The sequence below is a fragment of the Hemiscyllium ocellatum genome, chromosome 22, assembly GCF_020745735.1.
Source record: "Hemiscyllium ocellatum isolate sHemOce1 chromosome 22, sHemOce1.pat.X.cur, whole genome shotgun sequence".
In the NCBI taxonomy this organism is placed as follows: domain Eukaryota; kingdom Metazoa; phylum Chordata; class Chondrichthyes; order Orectolobiformes; family Hemiscylliidae; genus Hemiscyllium; species Hemiscyllium ocellatum.
Genome location: NC_083422.1, coordinates 53923692 through 53944234, shown reverse-complemented (window position 1 = coordinate 53944234; position 20543 = coordinate 53923692). Strand labels below are relative to the sequence as shown.

The following is a 20543-nucleotide window of genomic DNA, read 5'->3' as shown; positions in this document are numbered from 1 at the left end:
TTCTCCTGCTACTCGGATGCTGCCTGACCTGCTGTGCTTCTCCAGCACCACACTATCAACTCTGATCTCCAGCATCTGCTGTCCTCTCTTTCTCCATAAATTGATGGTGTTAACTGCAGAAAAAAAAGAGGTCAGCTTTGCTCAGAGCAAGCCCTTACAAACAAGATTTTGTTGTAGTGACTGTCAATGTGTGTTTCAGCATGTGGGTATGCCTCAGTCTCGCTCTCTCTGAGTATATCTGTCCCTCAGTCTGTGCATGTGTATGCATGTCTATCCCATTGTCTATGGAAGTGCATATGTTTCTCAGTCTGTGCATCTGTTCTTCAGTCTGCATGTATGCATGTTGATATTTTTGTCTATGTTTCTCAGTGTGTGTGCATCTCTCTCTCATTTGACTGTCTCTCTGTCTCTGTCTGTGCAAGTAAATTAAAGAGCATCAGCCTGAATTTCTGGATTACCGTTCAATAACATCACCACTATGCTACCAAGAACAGGAATGAGTGATTGAGGAAAAAGTGATAGGAGATATTCCTGATTAAGGGCTTATGCTCGAAACGTCGAATTCTCTATTCCTGAGATGCTGCCTGGCCTGCTGTGCTTTGACCAGCAACACATTTGCAGCTGTGATCTCCAGCATCTGCAGACCTCATTTTTTACCCGAAGATTTACAGTAAAGACTGGATAAGTTGAACTTTGTGAAGGAAGGGATACGGAGCTAACAAGAAAGTCCCCGAGTTCATCAAAGGTTCAATAATGCTCCTAAAGTGTAGACATAAAGTGCACTGTACTTCCAATCTGGAGGCTGCCTTTAAGCACAGACAACGCACTTAGTCATTCAGTCAGGAGGACAGTTTTGACCCTGAAACTCTGATAATGGAGAGTGCACACACAAATGTAATTTGCCAGACAATTTATGAGCCTGATCAGGGTCAGTTGTTCTCAAATTAGTTAGTATTGGTCACATTATAGAATTCTGTAAAAAAAGAAATTTAGGACAAAAGTTTTCATCTTGCACACATCAGGACAATTTGCAAGAATACCAATTCAAGGGGAGGCCAATATTTACATTGAGAGGGGGGGCCCTCTCATGCGGGATAAAAGCTTTGACAACATGTGCATTTTTTCAGCAATTCTCATTCCTAACTATCAAATGACTAGACAACATAACGTAATTTACACCATAGCAAATTTGACACCATGGCTCATTATGTTCATATCAAAAATAGATTCAGTTATGTATTTCAGATTTACTCACTGTCCATATACTGTAGATGTTGGACTTTTCCACCTAAATGAATCACATTTATTTCTATTTCTTTTAACATCTTCATTGCTTATGTTGTACAAAACATTATGAGATATGAAAACTCCAGGGTCCATCTATTTAACCTCCCACTATCCTGACAGTCCCACATTACAATAATGATGGACATGCTGACCATCACCTGAACGGGTGCACGAACAGTAAGGATTTAGAGGGATCTGGGCCAAATCCTGACAAATGGGACGAGATTAACTTCGGATATCTGGTCGACATGGACAAGTTGGACTGAAGGGTCTGTTTCAGTGCTGTACGGCTCTTATGAATCACAATCCATTTCCTTCAATGAATTTACAGAAGACCCAATCACAATTTCGGGAAAGCCCTCAATCTTGGAGAGATTTGGAAATTATGATCTAAGTTTTACAACGTAGGAAGCAAGACAGGTAGCAAAATAGCAAGGGCAGACAGGGAGAAAGGCAAGTTAGCACACTGGCTGCTTATCACTAGGCCAACTCAGCTGCTAAGTGGTTGAATAACAGTCTATTCTGGGGGCATTTTGCTTTCTTTCAGCAGTGAGGGTCGAAATGTTTAAAAAAAAATTAATTCATGGGATGCAGGCGTTGCTAGCTGGTGCAGCATTTATTGCTTATCTTTGATTGCCCAGAGGGCGGTTCTTGAGTCAACTACGTTCTGTGGGTTTGGAATCACATGTAGGCCAGACTGGGTAAGATCCTTCCCTAAAGGGCATTGGTGAACCAGATGGGGTTTTACGACAATGGTCACCATTAGGCTAGCTTTTAACTCCGGACTTTTATAGAGATCAAAGTTCACCATCTGCCATGTTGAAATTTGAACCCATATCCCCTGGGGCATTAACCTGGGTCTCTGGATTACTATTGCAGTGACATTACCACAACACCACCACCGCCGCCCCTGAACGTGGCAGACTCTCAACAGTTTCTGGGTAAAGTCGGGTTGGGGGGGCCCTGTCTACTGGGAAGGGGACTAATGGCCAATGACTAATCAGCACCAATAGCCACTTGTGCAGCAACAATCCTGACAACACTGCAGTGCCAACCCACATCAATCCTGGATCCACAGGGTCACTGGGTCTGACTTAACTTCCTTTGAGGGCCTCCAGCAATCCAGGCACCTATCCCTTGAGCAACTGTTAGCAAACATACAAACAAGGAACAAAAGAAGGCCACTCAGCCCTTTGATCCTCCTCTCCCATTCAATGAAATCATGGATGACCTGGTTTTAACTAGGAGAAAGTGAGGACTGCAGATGCTGGAGATCAGAGCTGAAAAATGTGTTGCTGGAAAAGTGCAGCAGGTCAGGCAGCATCCAAGGAGCAAGAGAATCGACGTTTCAAGAATGAGGAGAGTGTGCCAAGCAGGCCAAGATAAAAGGTAGGGAGGAGGGACTTGGGGGAGGATTGTTGGGAACACGACAGGTGGAAGGAGGTTAAGGTGAGGGTGATAGGCTGGAGAGGGGGTGGGGGCGGAGAGGTCGGGAAGAAGATTGCAGGTCAAGAAGGCGGTGCTGAGTCTGAGGGTTGGGACTGAGATAAGACGGCAGGAGGGGAAATGAGGAAGCTGGAAAAATCTGCATTCATCCCCTGTGGTTGGAGGGTTCCTAGCCAGAAGATGAGGCCCTCTTCCTCCAGGCATCATGTTGCCATGGTCTGGCGATGGAGGAGGCCAAGGACCTGCATGTCCTTGGCGGAGTGGGAGGGGGAGTTAAAGTGTTCAGCTATGGGCCGGTTGGGTTGGTTGGTGCGGGTGTCCCAGAGGTGTTCTCTGAAACATTCCGCAAGTAGGCAGCCTGTCTCCCCAATGTATAGGAGGCCACATCGGGTGCAGCGGATGCAGTAAGTTTGTGATGGATGTGGAAGGATCCCTTGGGGCCTTGGGGGGAAGTGAGGGAGAGGTGTGGGTGCAAGTTTTTTTAACCTCAACTCTACATTCCTGTATACTCCTGATTGAATCTTTCATCCCCTGAGTAATCATGAAGCTACCTACCTCTGCCTCAAAAATATTTAAAGATTCTACATCCACTGCCTTTTGAGGAAAAGAATTACAAAGACTCAAGTGTCATAATTCCTTCTCTTCACCTGTTTTAAATACAGTCGGTTCTGCTATAGCGCGTGTTTCTTCAATGCAAATTGACTTTAATACGAGTGAAGAATTTTGACCGTTATTTGTAGAATGCGTACGTTCTTTACCTGTACTGCTATAAAGCGATTCTGGTCCCATGAGTTTAAATGGTGCAGCTATTGCGTGATTTTCACATAATGTGAGATTGTCCGAGAACAGAACTATTGCGATATATCCAAACTGACTGTAGGTGCCCCCTTATTTTTAAACTGTCTTCCTAGTTCTAGATTCTCCCACATCAGGAAACGGCCTACCAACATCCAGCTGGTCAGGTCCTCTCGGGATTTTATATGTTTTAAGCAAGGCTCCTCTGACTCTTCTCAACTCCAGAGGATACAGGCCCAGCCTGTCTAGCCTTTCCTCATGTGACAATCTGCTTATTCCAGGTATTAGTCTAGTAAACCTTACATTAATGCTTCCAATACACTAACATTCTTCGGTAAGTACAGTGACCAGGTCTGTACACAGATTTGGTCCCATCAATGCCCCCGAAGCATAACATACACCCATAGAGAATAGGGGCAGGAGTCGGCCACTCTGGTCTTTGGGTTTGCTCCACCATTCAATATGACCATGGCTGATCAACCCAGAGCAATTTTCTCTTCTGAGTCAAACAGCACAGAAAAGGCCCTTCAGCACGTCGAACCCTTACCTACATAACTACCACTAAAGATGCACTCATCCCAATTTCCTGCACACGTAACATATGTTATATCTCTAGTGCTCATCCAAATACTTTCGAAAAGGTTATAACGTTTCCGGCGTACACTACCTGCCCAGACAGTGCATTCCCACCACTTGCTGAGTGAAAACAGTTTTCCCCAAATCCCCTCTGAATCTCCTACCCCTCACCCTATGCCCTCTCATGATTGACCTCTCAACCAAGGGGACAGCTGCTCTCTCTTCACCCTGTCCATACCCTTCATCATCTTATACACCTCAATCATGACCACTCCAGTCAGCTCTGCTCCACAGAAAATAATCTCATAGAGGTTTATAAAATAATGAGCAGCATAGATAAAGTGAATGGCAGGTACTTTTCCATAGGGTGGGGGAGTTTCAAAATGAGGGGGTATATTTTTAAAGTTAGAGGAGAAAGATTTAAAAAAGACATGAGGGGCAATTTTTTTTAAATACAGAGAATGGTTCTGTGGAACTTCCAGAGGAAGTGGTGGATGTGGGCACAGTTATAAAGTTCAGAAGACATTTGGAAGTACACAAGTAAGAAAGGTTTGAGGGATATGGGCCAAGCGCAGGCAGGTGGGGCTAGTTTAGTTTGGGATTATGTTTGGCATTGATTGGATGGACCGAAGGGGTCTGTTTCTGTGCCGTATGATTCTAATCCAGGCCAATCCAGTCTTTCTTTATAGCTTAATTTTTTCCATCCCAGGCAACATCCTGGTGAACCTCCTCTGTATGTACTCTAGTGCTATCATATGCTTCCTGTAGTTAGGTGACTTGAACTATATACAGTACTCCAGCTGTGGCCTGATCAATGCTTTGTACAACATTATTTCCTTGCTTATATACTCTGTGCCATGACTGATGAAAGCAAGTGTCCCATACGCCTTAACTATCCTATTCACTATCATGCTCTGCCGACTTCAGGAATCTGTGAATAATTAACCCAAGATCCCTCTGTGCCTCTAAGCTACCCAGTGTCCTGCCATTCAGTGAATATTCCCTCGCCTTGATTCTTCTTCCAAAGTGTATCACCTTGCACTTATCAGGGTTAAATAAATACCATCTGCCATTGGTCTGCCCGTTTGACCAACTCACTTATATCTTCCTGTAACTTACAACCATCTTCTTCGCTGTTAACTACTGTACCAATCTTGATGTCACCTGCAAATTTGCTTAACATTCCCCCCACATTTTAATCTATATCATTTATACAGCTAAGAAACAGTAAGTGTCTCAGCACTGATGTGTGGTGCACCGCTAGAGACCAGCCTCCAATCAACCTTCTGATCCATCTCGCCAAGTTTCCCTGAATTCCATGTACTTCATCCTTCTCAAATCAGTCCCCCTTGTGGGACCTTGTCAAAAGCTTTGCTAAAGTCCATATAAACTACATTAACTGACTATTCCTCATCCACACACTCAATCACATTTTCAAAACATTCTAACAAATTTGCTAGGCATAACCTCCCTCTGACAAAGAGATGTTGACTATCCCTAATTAACCCTTTCTAAGTGGGTATTAATTCACTCCATCATAATTTTCTCCAATATAGTTTCCCCATCCCTTACATGAGACTCACCCGTCTGTAATTTCATCTCTACCATCCTTCTTAAAAACCATTAGCTGTCCTCCAGTCCTCTAGTAGTTCCCCCATGGCCAGAGAGGAATAAAAATTTTGTCTCAGGATGGGGCTTTGTCCAGTTTTAAGTTTGACAGAGCCTCCAATACCTCCCCATTTCCTATGTCAAACTACGCAAGTTCCTCTCAGTTCCTTTCCCTGAATTCCATCCTACATTCTCCTTTTCCAGAGTGAAAACCAAAGGAAAGTATTCACTCAAAACCCTTACAATATCCTGCTGCTCCAAACACAAGTTGTCCTTTCGGTCCCAAACTCCTTCCCTGCTTAACCTCTTTCCTTTAATTTGTGTATAAAATATCTTGGGATTCTCCCTAATTCTATTCATAAGTCGTTTCTCATGGCTCCTTTTTGCTCTTCCAATTGCTTTCTTAATTTCCCTCCTGCACTTCCTGTATTCCTCTCAGGCTGCAGCTGAATTGTTCCCTTTGGACTTGCTAAAAGCCCTATTCTTTTTCCTCATCCACTCCTGAATTGTTCTAGACATCTAGGGTTCTCTGAACTTATTGCTCCTGCATTTCCCTCTAAAGGTTATGTGTTGGATCCGTACTCTCTCTTTTGAATGCTTCCCATCGCTCCGGTGTGGACTTACCCACAAGGAGCTGTTCCCATTCAGTGTCCCTGCAAGGAGCTGTTCCCATCCACTGTTCCCACCTACTGTGGCCAGAGCCTGCTTTATTTTAATCAAGTCTGTCCTCCCCAATCCATAGCTATCTATTGCAGGCCATCTTTTATCCTTATCCAGATTCCCCTACTCTCAGATTCAATTCCCCTCACACTAAATCATTACATTCTACTAGCTTTCCTGATTACTTGTTGTACCTACAAATTAACATCCGGTGGTTAGTGGCGACATAATTGAGGCACAGATCTTTAATGAATAGACAGCACCTGTGGGGAGGTGAGAGATGTGTTCCTGGTTCTACTGACCAAGACATGGTCACCTCCTGCAGTTCTGCAGTCTTCACTAAACTCAGCTCTGCTGATGTCATAGAGATGTACAGCATAGAAACAGACCCTTCGGTCCAACCTGTCCATGCTGACCAGATATCCCAGCCCAATCTAGTCCCACCTGCCAGCACCTGGCCCATATCCCTCCAAACCCTTCCTATACATATACCCATCCAAATGCCTCTTAAATGTTGCAAATGTACCAGCCTCCACCACTTCCTCTAGCAGCTCATTCCATACACGTACCACCCTCTGCATGAAAAAGTTGCCCCTTAGGTCTCTTTCACCTCTCACCTTAAACCTATGCCCTCCAGTTCTGCACTCCCCGACCCCAGGGAAAAGACTTTGCCTATTTACCCTATCCATGCCCCTCCAACCCTGGCAACATCTTTGTAAACCTTTTCTGAACCCTTTCAGGTTTCACAACATCCTTCCAATAGGAAGGAGACCAGAATTGCACGCAATATTCCAACAGTGGCCGAACCAACGTCCTGTACGGCCGCAACATGACCTCCCAACCCCTGTACTCAATACTCTGACCGATAAAGGAAAGCATACCAAATGCCTTCTTCACTATCCTATCTACCTGCAACTCCACTTTCAAAGAGTTATGAACCTGCACTCCAAGGTCTCTTTGTTCAGCAACACTCCCTAGGGCCTTACCAAGGAATGTTGTTTCTCTTAAACATGCTACAGTTACCACCTGTATAGAGATTACAACTAACTTATTTATCATCAGTTAATGTAACATTCAAATACTTCTCACCATCTAATTTCTCCCCCATCTCATTGATATTGACACCTCTTGATGTCCCCACCTAACTCTGGTTGCCTCTCTGATGACTCAAGCCAGTGGCAATTTAAGGAGAGTGACAGTCATGTTGGGGATTGATCTCACTGAATCACTTAAACATATACTCAGTCAACACAAAGCAGCCCATTTGATTGGTACCCTTAAACCGTTACTTCCTCCATCACCACGACATGGTGGGAGCAGTGTGTACCCTCTACAAGATGCACTGAGGCAATTCAGCAAGGCTCTGTCAATAGCATCTTCCAAAGCTATGACCTCTACCATCGAGAAAGGCAAGTGCAGCAGACATAAGGGAACACCAACCCCTGCAAGGTCCCCTCCAAACCACTCACCATCCTGACTTTGATATTTTCATGTTCCTGGGTCAAAATCCAGGAACACCGCCACCCGCACCCCTCCTCCCCCCAACAACAGTAGGGGGTCTAACCCAGACCCCAAGGACCACAGTATTTCAATGCTGCAACTTGTCACCACCTTCTCCAGTGAATGGGCAACAAATGCTGGCCCATCCCATGAATACTTGAGCTGAGATTGTTGCATGGAAAACAGAAACACAACTTTGAGAGCAATGAGACCAATTGCTCACTATGTCAGCTTCCACAAGAGCAGTTTGACAATGCTTCTATCCATCGCTTGGGCCATTTTTCTGCAACCCAGCCCCTGTGTGGTCAGCTCCATTCAAGATGCCCAACTACGAAATGATATCTAAAAGTAAAAGGCGAGACTTCAAAGGAATCTCAGCACTGGAATTCCACCCCTCATACTTCCCAAAGCCTCCAGTATCCTCCACCTCCATCTCGAAGAGTCCCTTCAAACATTCCTCTCTGATCGAGCTTTAGTAATCATATAAAGGTCTCCTTGTGTGACTTTGTTTTTTTTTTAAACTTGATTATCTTTTTGCAAAATGCCTCGGGCTGCTTTGCTATAGTCATTGCATTATATAAACGCCAGCTGCTCAAAGTCAAGAACAAAGTGCAAATCTACCCTCAGCCTAGATAAAAACAGAAAGAACTGTGGACGCTGTAAATCAAAAATAGAAATTGCTGGAAAAATTCAGCAGGTCTGGCAGCATCTATGGAGAGAAATCAGAGTTAACATTTCAGGTCGAAGAAGGGTCCTGTGAAAGGGTCACTCGACCTGAAACGTTAACTTGGAATTCTCTCCACAGATGCTGCCAGACCTGCTGAACGTTTCCAGTAATTTATATTTTTGTTTACACAGTGAACCTACCGGCCTCCGAAAGGTAGTCGCTGAAGTCGTCCTTATCTTCATCATCATCTTCCTCCTCATCGTCTTCATTCTCGCTGTCATCCTGCTCACTGTCCGAGCCATTCTCTGGCTCCAACCTCTCTTCACTGGCGTGCAATCCCAGGCCTTCAGCGCTGAAGAGGGAGTAGTTGTGCTCCTGGCTCTTCAGTTCAATTCCAGCTTCAGGGCTTTGTCCCCCACTTGCCTGTCGGGCAGACCAGCTGGGGAATGCAGTTGGGTGGGTACAGACAAGACCGTCCCCCTTATTGAAGTCAGGTTTCTCTGCACCCATGTCCCCCAATTCTGTGGACGCTAATCGTCTTTGATGCTTCCAAGAATTTGATCCTATTTTGTTATGAATTGCTCCTTCCTCTGGGTTTGATGCAGAGTCAACAGATGTTGTGGAGTTGCTGGTTTGGTCACTGAGGTCATTGTTTCCAGAGTTCAATGGTATTTCAGGATTTTTGATACAGGACTTGCTGCTTCTCAAATGGCTCTGCTGGTCTTCCCCTTTCTGAAGAAAAGCAGTGCTTTCTGCCTGGAAGTCAGGATCGATTAAAGGATCAATGCAGCTGCCTTTTTTAGGGTTTCCTGCAGTTCTGCAAACACTGTCAGGTTTACCAGAGAACGGGGAAGCCTCCTTCACAGGTCGAAGAAGACACCAAGCATCAGCAACAAGCTGCGAGTCATCAGCATTCAGCTCAGCTAACGTTGGTGTTCGCAAAATCTCGGCTTCGTTTTGATAAGGACTTGTGTGCTCGTCCAAACCCAACAGGTCCAACTCCTTGTCATTCCAAAGATCCGCTTTGGTGTACTTGGTAAAGTCTTCTAAAGCTGATATATCCCATCGCTCACATCTGTCGCTGTCAGATGGTTCATCATCCACCAGGTCACTCAACAGCTCTATATTCTCTTTCACAGGACTCCTGTACAAATTCAGACTTAGCAGATCATTTCTGGAGCTATTTGTATAAGCCAGTTGACGTTCCTAGGATTGAAAAAAGTACAATTAATATCTTGAGTGTGTTTCATTCCCCCCTCAATCCCTGCCACCAACTCCTGACATCTTGAGCTGACAATGATACCACCTGGCAGAGGTAAGTCATCGCTATGACTGGGCAAGGGAGAAAGGCCATCCTTGCCCAAGTCCAGTGAGATGGTTAGGAGTACTTTGTAAAGTGTGAATTTACCTACTCAACTGGTTTTGAGCTATGGTCTGAAGTTACTCCAGTGGGAGACTGGGGGAAAGTAAGTTCCATGTACAAGGCAGCTGTTCAGAATGTGATGGAATACTCCCCAATTGACTGGATGGATGCAGCTCCAACAACACTCAAGAAGCTTCACACCATTCAGGACAAATCAGCCCGCCTGATTGGCACCACATCAATAAGTATCCATTCCCTCCACCACTGACACTCAGTAGCAGCAGTGTGTACTATCAACAAGATGCACTGCAGAAATTCACCAAAGATTCTTAGATAACTCCTTCCAGCACTACAACTTAAAAGGGCAAGGGCAGCTGTTACACTGGACCACCACCCCCTTCAAGTTCCCCTCTAGCCACTCACCATTCTGACTTGGGCATATATTGCCACTCCTTATTGTCACTGGGTCAAAGTCCTGGAATCCCTCCCTAACAGCAGTGGGATCTACCTACAGAACATGGGCTGTGGCGGTTCAATAAGGCAGCTCACCATCATCTCAAGAGCAACTAGAGACAGGCAATAAATACTGGGCCAGTGGACAACCATGACCCACAAGTGAAAGGTGTTTAGAGGCAGAAAGCATGGCTTACCTTTAAAGGGGGTAATCCAGTTTGTGCAGACACAGACATTAACCCCTATCCTATCAGGGTAACACATGGAATACTGCTGAATGTGAAATAGGTCTTAGATTTTCAGCTCTATGATTTCTAAGCAAATGTTAAATAACTTCCTCTTGACATTCTTGTGAACAATCACAAGGAACGGGCCAAGATGATTTTAATGAATACAGGGATTTATCTAATTGGGGCACAAGTTCAGATGGGAATTTACAAACACAACAAATCCGTACAAAAGCGAGAAATCTACCAACACAGAATGCGGCCATCAGGCCCATGTTAATTCTTTGAAAAACCTATTCAATTAGTCCCTTGCTCTCTCCCTGTAAATGACTTGTAAATCTTTCCTTTTTACCGGATTTCATTCTGAAGGTTTCTATTAAATCTGCTTCCATTACTCATTCAGGCAGCTCTCTCCAGATCCCTACAGGTGTCTTTCTACATATCTGTTTTCCACATGTTGACCCTGGCTCTTTTGTAAATTCTAAGCAAATGTCTAAGAAACTTTTGCAGAAAAAGGTCTTTTGCACAAAGGTGTAAAAGTGAGGTAGTATCTAGCTGTGCAGGCCTTTATTTCATCGCTGTGGTAACACCAAAGATTGGAAAAAAAAGCAAAATAAAACCAAGTAGTAACCCATTCTGCTCAATGAGCCTGTGCCACCACTTAGTGTGATAGAGACATACAGCACGGAGACAGACCCCTCAGTGTGATAGAGTCATACAGCACGGAGACAGACCCCTCAGCATGATAGAGACGTACAGCACGGGGACAGGCCCCTCAGCGTGATAGAGACATACAGCACGGAGACAGACCCCTCAGCGTGATAGAGACATACAGCACGGAGACAGACCCCTCAGTGTGATAGAGACATCCAGCACGGGGACAGGCCCCTCAGCGTGATAGAGACATACAGCACGGGGACAGACCCCTCAGCATGATAGAGACATACAGCACGGGGACAGACCCCTCAGCGTGATAGAGACATACAGCACGGGGACAGACCCCTCAGTGTGATAGAGACATCCAGCACGGAGACAGGCCCCTCAGCGTGATAGAGACATACAGCACGGAGACAGACCCCTCAGTGTGATAGAGTCATACAGCACGGAGACAGACCCCTCAGTGTGATAGAGACATCCAGCACGGAGACAGGCCCCTCAGCGTGATAGAGACATCCAGCACGGAGACAGACCCCTCAGTGTGATAGAGACATACAGCACGGGGACAGGCCCCTCAGCGTGATAGAGACATCCAGCACGGGGACAGGCCCCTCAGCGTGATAGAGACATCCAGCACGGGGACAGGCCCCTCAGCGTGATAGAGACATACAGCACGGAGACAGACCCCTCAGCGTGATAGAGACATACAGCACGGGGACAGGCCCCTCAGCGTGATAGAGACATCCAGCACGGGGACAGGCCCCTCAGCGTGATAGAGACATACAGCACGGAGACAGACCCCTCAGCGTGATAGAGACATACAGCACGGGGACAGGCCCCTCAGCGTGATAGAGACATCCAGCACGGAGACAGGCCCCTCAGCGTGATAGAGACATCCAGCACGGAGACAGACCCCTCAGCGTGATAGAGACATACAGCACGGGGACAGACCCCTCAGTGTGATAGAGACATACAGCACGGGGACAGAACCCTCAGTGTGATAGAGACATCCAGCACGGAGACAGACCCCTCAGTGTGATAGAGACATCCAGCACGGAGACAGACCCCTCAGTGTGATAGAGTCATACAGCACGGAGACAGACAAATCTGCCCAACCAGTCCATGCCAAGCACAATCTCAAACTAAACTAGCCCTCTAAACCTTTCCTATTCATGAACCTATCTAAATATCCTGTGGACTTTTTATCTGTACCTGCATCCACCTCTTCCTTTGGCAGTTCGTGGCTGATTATCAAAGTTAGTACCCTGTTCTCACTTTCCCTCCATACTCAGAGTCCTTTAGCCCCAAGAACTACATACAACTCTTTCTTGAAAAACGTACAATGTTTTGGCCTCAACCGTTTTCTGTAACAGAGAGTTCCTCAGGCTCATCACTCTCCGGGTGAAAACATTTCTCCTCACCTCAGTCCTGAATGTGGATTCGGGGTGCTGGAAGAGCACAGCAGTTCAGGCAGCATCCGAGGAGCAGTAAAATCAACATTTCGGGCAAAAGCCCTTCATCAGGAATACAAGCAGAGTGCCTGAAGGGTGGAGAAATTGTATTCCTGATGAAGGGCTTTTGCCCGAAACGTCGATTTTACTGCTCCTCGGATGCTGCCTGAACTGCTGTGCTCTTCCAGCACCACTAATCCAGAATCTGGTTTCCAGCATCTACAATCATTGTTTTCACCTCAGTCCTGAATGGCCTACCCTGTATCCTCAGACTGTCAGCCCTGGTTCTAGACTCTCCAGTCACTGGGAGCATCCTTCTATGGCTTAGCCTGTCTAGTCCAGCTTGTTTGTTTGTTTAAAATAAAATTTCAAAGAAAATAATAAAAAAAAGCCTGGGAACCAAGGAAAAACAAATAAATAAGAAGCAGGTCAAAGATCTCTTTGCACTTCTGAACATTAAGTTTTGTTTTGCTGTACAGTTGTATGTAATGGCTATTTATGATCCTAAAATAGCAACTGCAGCAAGTTATGGCAATAGTTTTCTCTATTGGTAAGAAAGATGTACTGCAATATTTATTTTCCTGCAGAAATGCAATACAGGTGGCGAGAAAGACAGTTTGGGGTGGGATAGGGATGGAGGTCACTGCAAACGAAGCTGTTCTGTTCCCACCCATAATTCGGTTCCACTCACAACATTCGGATTGAACATTAAACTGGGCATGACCTCGATCCAGAGGCTGAAAATTGACAAAAATACAGTTGCTGCAAACGTTCCCATTACTTCGCTAGATCATGACCATTCATCCAGACTGTCACTGGGATTTTGCAAACATCTGCGAACAGTGCTGCTGTCAGCTGGGGATAAGATTAAATCCCACCACCCCCCTCCCCCCCCGCCAAAAAAAATCTGAACTTCTTACAGACAGAGACGGACTGCACAGAAACAGACACTTCAGTCCAACTCATCCCTGACAATCAGATGTCCTAAATCAAGCTAGTCTCATTTGCCAGCAATTGGCCGATATCTCTCTAAGGCAGAAGTGAGGACCGCAGATGCTGGAAAATCAGAGTTTAGATTAGAGTGGTGCTGGAAAAGCCCAGCAGGTCAGGAGCATCCAAGGAGCAGGAAAATCGATGTTTTGGGCAAAAGCCCTCCAGAATGTTCTATTGCCGTCAGAATGTTTATCAATCTCTCTCTAAACCCTTGCTATTCACATACCCATCCTGATGCTGTTTAAATGTTGTAATTGTAGGGGCCTCCACCACCATTTCTGGCAGCTTGTCCCAGACACACACCACCCTCTCGTGTGAAATATTTGCCCCTTAGATTCCTTTCAGATCTTTCCCCACTCACCTTAAACATACGCCCTCTAGTTTTGGACTCCCCTACCCTGGGGAAAAGACCTTGACTATTCACCTTATCTGTGCTCCTCACGATTTTATCAACTTCTCCATGAGGAAGACAGAGTTCTAAAGGACTGCGTGACTGAGATTGGCAACACATTTGCTACATATGTCGTGGTTTTATGTGTTGAATGTGCCATTTAAAGCTTGAGGAACTAAAACTTGCAATGATTCTAGGTTTCAGCACATAAGGGCTTAGCTGAAGGTAGTGCTTGGAACCAGGCAGATCTCATGGAGTACGAGATCCCGATTGGGATTAACCTGGGCCAATCGGGAAGCCCTGGCTGATCAATATAAACAGGGGATCACGCCTTGCTGTGCCCATTTGCCACCGGGTGGTGGGGATCCCCAGTGGAGGGCCCTCTACGCAGGAGTCCTCCCCCTTTCTCTCGGGGATCTGGGGTGGAGGGTGCACGCAGCAGTCCCCTGCAACCGCAGATTGCGGTGGTTCACGGACTCCCAGCCCAACTGCTTGTTCTGTGGTGCTGTGGAGTCCGTGGACCATGTGTATATTGGGTGTGGGCGTTTGCACTCCCTTTTTGATTTTCTGAAAAACCTCCTCCTCTGCTTTTGGTTGCACTTCAGTCCCACGCTCCTGATCTTCGGGCACCCGGTGCGGAGGAGGGAGGGCAGGTCTGAAGACCTCCTCGTGGGTCTGCTCCTGGGCCTGGCCAGACTGGCCATAAACAGGTCCAGGCAGCGGGCTGTGGAGGGGGTCGTTAGGGCCGACTGCCTGCCCCTGTTCCGCGGTTACGTTAGAGCCCGGTGTCCTTGGAGAAGGAGCACGCAGTGTCCACCAACACCCTGGAGTTGTTCAGGGAGAAGTGGGCGCCGCAGGGAGTGGAGTGCTTCATTTCCCCCTCCAACGCTATTTTAATTTAGTCCTTGCCCTCCCCTTCACTGTTTGTTCACACAGCATTGCCCTTTGATGTGAAGGGCACTGCTTGTCACAGGCCACTCGGGTGTTTTCCTACTTTTCCTGGTGGTGGAAATTGAATAAAGATTTGTACACCTTGTCTCTCTCACTGTGTCTCACACCTGCGCACACACACACCATGGGTGCTGGGGATAAAAATAATAAGCACTACCGCAGTTAGGCGGTAGTGTGGGGGAAGAGAAAAAAAAAAAGGAAAAAAAAGAAAATAAACAGGGGATCACGCCCTGGCGTGCCCATTTGCCACCGGGAGGTGGGGATCCCCAGTGGAGGGCCCTCTACGCGGGAGTCCTCCCCCTTTCTCTTGGGGATCTGGGGTGGAGGGTGCTGCACGCAGCAGTCCCCTGCAACCGCAGATTGCGGTGGTTCACGGACTCCCAGCCCAACTGCTTGTTCTGTGGTGCTGTGGAGTCCGTGGACCATGTGTATATTGGGTGTGGGCGTTTGCACTCCCTTTTTGATTTTCTGAAAAACCTCCTCCTCTGCTTTTGGTTGCACTTCAGTCCCACGCTCCTGATCTTCGGGCACCCGGTGCAGAGGAGGGAGGGCAGGTCTGAAGACCTCCTCGTGGGTCTGCTCCTGGGCCTGGCCAAACTGGCCATAAACAGGTCCAGGCAGCGGGCTGTGGAGGGGGTCGTTAGGGCCGACTGCCTGCCCCTCTTCCGCGGTTACATTAGGGCCTGGGTGTCCTTGGAGAAGGAGCACGCGGTGTCCACCAACACCCTGGAGTTGTTCAGGGAGAGGTGGGCGCCGCAGGGAGTGGAGTGCATCATTTCCCCCTCCAACGCTATTTTGATTTAGTCCCTGCCCTCCCCTTCACTGTTTTTGATCACACAGCTTTGCCCTTTGGTGTGAAGGGCACTGCTTGTTACCTGCCACTCGGGTGTTTTCCTATTTTTTCCTGGTGGTGGAAATTAAATAAAGATTTGTGCACTTTGTGTCTCTCACTGGGTCTCACACCTGCTCACACACACCATGGGTGCTGGGGAAAATAAGCACTACCGCAGTTAGGCAGTAGTGTGGGGGAGAGAAAAAAAAAGAAAAAATATAACCAGGAGAATCACGCAGCAAAAAAAAGAAAAAAAAAACAGGGGATCACGCCTTGCTGTGCCCATTTGCCACCGGGTGGTGGGGATCCCCAGTGGAGGGCCCTCTACGCCAGAGTCCTCCCCCTTTCTCTTGGGGATCTGGGGTGGAGGGTGCACGCAGCAGTCCCCTGCAACCGCAGATTGCGGTGGTTCACGGACTCCCAGCCCAACTGCTTGTTCTGTGGTGCTGTGGAGTCCGTGGACCATGTGTATGTTGGGTGTGGGCGTTTGCACTCCCTTTTTGATTTTCTCAAAAACCTTCTCCTCTGCTTTTGGTTGCACTTCAGTCCCACGCTCCTGATCTTCGGGCACCCGGTGCGGAGGAGGGAGGGCAGGTCTGAAGACCTCCTTGTGGGTCTGCTCCTGGGCCTGGCCAAACTGGCCATAAACAGGCCATAAATGGCGGAAAATGAAGAAAGATTTATACACCTGCTGTCTTTCACTGTGTCTCATAGCTGCACACACACGATACGGGTGTTGGGGTAAAAACATAAGTATTACAGCTGTTAGGCAGTAGTGGGGGTGGGGGGAAAGAAAAACAAAAAAAAAGGAAAAAAAAACACAGGAGTAGATTAGATCTCCTCAGTTTAGGAGACTGACTGTGCTGGCTGGGCCACAGTCAGTGTAAAAAAAAAGAAAAAATGTATAAACAGGGGATTTAGAATTTTCTCAGTTCGGGATTTAGAATTTTCTCAGTTCGGGATTCTGACTCTGAGCTGGCTGGCCACAGCCAATATACGGTGAACAAATAAATAAAGCATGACTTGGTAACGGGATACCAGCCTCTGTGCAGTTGTTTCACTCAGTGAAAAACCAAAAGAACTGCTGATGCTAGAAATCAGAAACAAATCTCTGAAGACGGGTCACTGGCCTCGAAACATTAACGCTGCCTTCTCTTCACAGATGCTGCCAGCCCTACTGAGTTTCTCCTGCAATTTCCGCTGTTTGTTCGGGGCTTAGCTAAAATTGTAGTTATTGATTGATCTTGGAAAATAAAAATTCAATCCTTCAGTAAATAACGAGAATATTTTCCTTTTCTTTTAAAAAAAACACAAGTTATGGCAACTGGCATTCGACAAGGTTTCCCATGGGAGACTGGTGAGCCAGGTTAGATTTTGAGGAATACAGGGAGAACTAGCCATTTGGATATAGAACTGGCTCTAAGGTAGAAGACAGAGGGTGATGGTGGAGGGTTGTTTTTCTGACTGGAGGCCTGTGACCAGTGGAGTGCCACAAGGATCAGTGCTGGGTCCACTGCATTTTGACATTTACATAAATGATTTGGATATGAACAGAGGAGGTATAGTTCATAAGTTTGCAGATGACACCAAAATTGGAGGTGTAGTGGACAGTGAAGAAGGTTACCTCAGATTACAATGGGATCTTGAATGAATAGGCCAATGGGCTGAGGAGTGGCAGATGGAATTTAATTTAGATAAATGTGAGGTGTTGAATCTTGGGAAATCGAATCACTTAATGGTAAGTGTCCTGGGAGTGTTGCTGAACAAAGAGTCCTTGGAGTGCAGGTTCATAGCTCCCTGAAAGTGGAGTCGCAGGCAGATAGGATAGTGAAGGCGGCATTCAGTATGCTTTCCTTTATTGGTCAGAGCATTGAGGATAGGAGTTGGGAGGTCATATTGAGGTTATACAACACATTATGCAACAAACGTGGTTAGACCATGTTAAGAATATCGCACACCATTCTGGTCTCCTTCCTATTGGAAGGATGTTGTGAAACTTGAAAGGGTTCAGAAAAGATTTATAATGAAGTTACTAGGGTTGGAGCTATAGGGAGAGGTTGAATAGGCTGGGTCTTTTCCCACCGGAATGTAGGTGATTATGGGTGATCTAGCAGACTTTATTAAGTCATGAGGGGTATAGATAGGGTGAATAGGTAACGTCTTTGTCCTTGGGGTGGGGGTTAGTTTCAATACTCGGGGCTATATTTTTAAGGCGAGGGGAGAAAGATTTTACAAAGACATGAGCGGCAATTCCTTTATTACACAGGGAGTGGATCCTGTGTGGAATGAACCATGACAATGAGAGAGGGAAGTAGAACTGGATGGTTCTAAAAACCTAACACAGGCACTACAGACTAAGTAATCTCTTCCTTTGCTGCAGGATTCTCAGATATTTGCTCACACATATATTTTACACAGATGTATTTGCAGAAGCACTATTATTAGTTTAGATGGGTAGCAGTGCACACACTTTATTGACCATTGATTTGTGGGATTCTTAACCTACTGTCTAAAGAAGAGATTTTACAAATAGACCGTTTGCGGTGTGCACACCTGTTCATACAGGAAGCCAGAATTCGGACTGCTGTCTGGGCTAGCAACAGTCTGGTCCAAGGATGAGTAGAAGCAGCAACTTCGAAAAGCATCTCCGAAGGCAGGTTCCATCCCACTAACATTGGGCTGAGGGAAAGAGGATAAAAATCATTAGAGATCACAACTAGATGCACTCATTAAAAAAAATACACATTTACAGTGCCTGCCCCCAACGTATCATGAGCAAAGCAACTGCTGATGCCAGAATCACCTACTTGCTAATCCTTTGTCAGGCAGAATGGTGATTTGCTTTGTAAATCCTGGCAGGATTAAAGCAATCTGGTCACACCCTGGCTGCAGTTTGAGGTGAGCCTCCATTAGATTAGCCCTTTGCTGGCTCTTACTCCCTGATCTTCTTTGGCAGCAAGTCTTTTGACAATAGGATCCTTTGCAACCAGCACAGAAAGCAAAAACATGCTTAACTGATGCAACAAAGGAAAGGCTTGCTACACTCCACGCACTTAAGAGCACTACAGGGCTTTGCAGGTTACCGTGGCAGCATCACGGTGACTCATACTTCTAGGAGATAGTTAGAGCTGGATTAAAAGCATCATGTGTAATTGGATATGACATATATTTTGAAAATGATGATGCAGGACGCTTTACTTTGCTGCTTTAACTACAGGATGAACAGGGATCTAGGATAGTGGGAGTCATTCACTCAGTTTTCAGATGTGTCCTGGTGTGTGACACTCTAGCACAGCTCAACCCGCAGACCCCTATGCAGAGACCAGAATGCAGGTTGGCTGTCAGCTCTCAGAATGACAGACGTACTATGCCATGGGAAGGAAGCCATTCAGTGTAGGCTCTTCAAATGACCACCGTGACCGCCTGCAAAAGCCCTGCCTTTTCCCTGTGACTCCCGTACATAGTCTCTGCTGAAATAATCACCCAACGCCCTCTTGAATGCCTCAATGGAACCTGCTCCCCATCCTACATCTTCAGGCAGTTCAGTAGATTCCACACCCTATCTTGTTAGCTCAGTTGATTGGACAGCTGCTTTGGGATGCAGAACAATGTCAATGGCGCAGAATCAATTCCTACACTGGCTAAGGTCACCATCAAGTTATCAACCTCAGCACTCGCACTCTCAGGTAAACTCATCGTCAGGAGAAAGTGAGGACTGCAAATGCTGCAGAGTCAGAGTCAAACAGGGTGATGCTGGAAAAGTCCAGCAGGTCAGGCAGCATCCGAGGAACAAGATAGTCAATGTTTCGACTCATCAGGAGGTCCTTCATAAGTCCTCACCATCAGTCTAATGAAAGAACAGCTTGATAATCCTTTTGGAAATTGGGACTTTATCTTTACCATCAAAAGGCCTTTGAACGAGATATTTAACTTTGTCCCGCTCTGCCTTCTCAGGTGGATGGAAAGATCCAGATTGAGAGTAGCACGGTGGCTCAGTGGTTAGCACTGCTGCCTCACAGTGCCAGGGATCTGGGTTCAATTCCAACCTCAGGCAACAGTCAGTGTGGTGTTTGCATAATCTCCCAGTGTCTGTGTGGGTTTCCTCAGAGTGCTCCATCTTCCAAAGAAGTGCAGGTTAGGAGGATGGGCTGTGCTAAATTGTCCATAGTGTCCAGAGATATGCAGACTGGGTGGGTTAGCTACGAGAAATGTGGGGTGATAGGGTCTGGGTGGGATGCTCTTCAGAGAGTCAGTGAGGACTCAATGGGTCAAATGGTCTGCTTCCACACTGTCGGGATTCTATGATTCCATAAAATTCTCAAAGAAAATCAGGTATGTCTCGACAAATTTGTAATCCTTAATCTTTTACCCTGTTTATCCTTTTAAAGGCTGTGGCCATCGCTGACAGTCAGGGACATAACAGATAATGTCAGTGGTCGCAAACTACGAAGAAAAATAAAGCAGACAGTGAGTCCTTCAGAAATCTGAAAGTAGGTCACAGCAGCTGAACTACGTTTGCATTACAATCTATTGGCGCCTGGTACAGCAACAGGTCAGACTTAAACATTCTCATCCTTTGCTCAAATCACCTGCTCCATCTTTGTAATCTCCTCCCACCCACACAACTCGCAGAGAATTCTGTCCCTCCATCTCCAGCTTTGAATTGCCCAGGTTTTCTCTGTGCCA

The 20543-nt window shown here is 46.4% G+C and overlaps 1 protein-coding gene across 5 annotated transcripts in view; it reads right to left on the bottom strand.

The window, feature by feature from the left end:
- Positions 1 to 20543, bottom strand: part of LOC132826362 (CREB3 regulatory factor-like) — a 167682-nt gene that overhangs the window by 47223 nt on the left and 99916 nt on the right. For all 5 annotated transcript variants that reach the window (XM_060842235.1, XM_060842234.1, XM_060842233.1 and 2 more), the window contains 2 exons: positions 18411 to 18536; positions 8740 to 9745 (listed from right to left, as the gene is read on the bottom strand). In XM_060842235.1, coding sequence (XP_060698218.1) covers positions 8740 to 9745; positions 18411 to 18536 — 1132 coding nt within the window. The remainder of the gene's footprint in view (positions 1 to 8739; positions 9746 to 18410; positions 18537 to 20543) is intronic.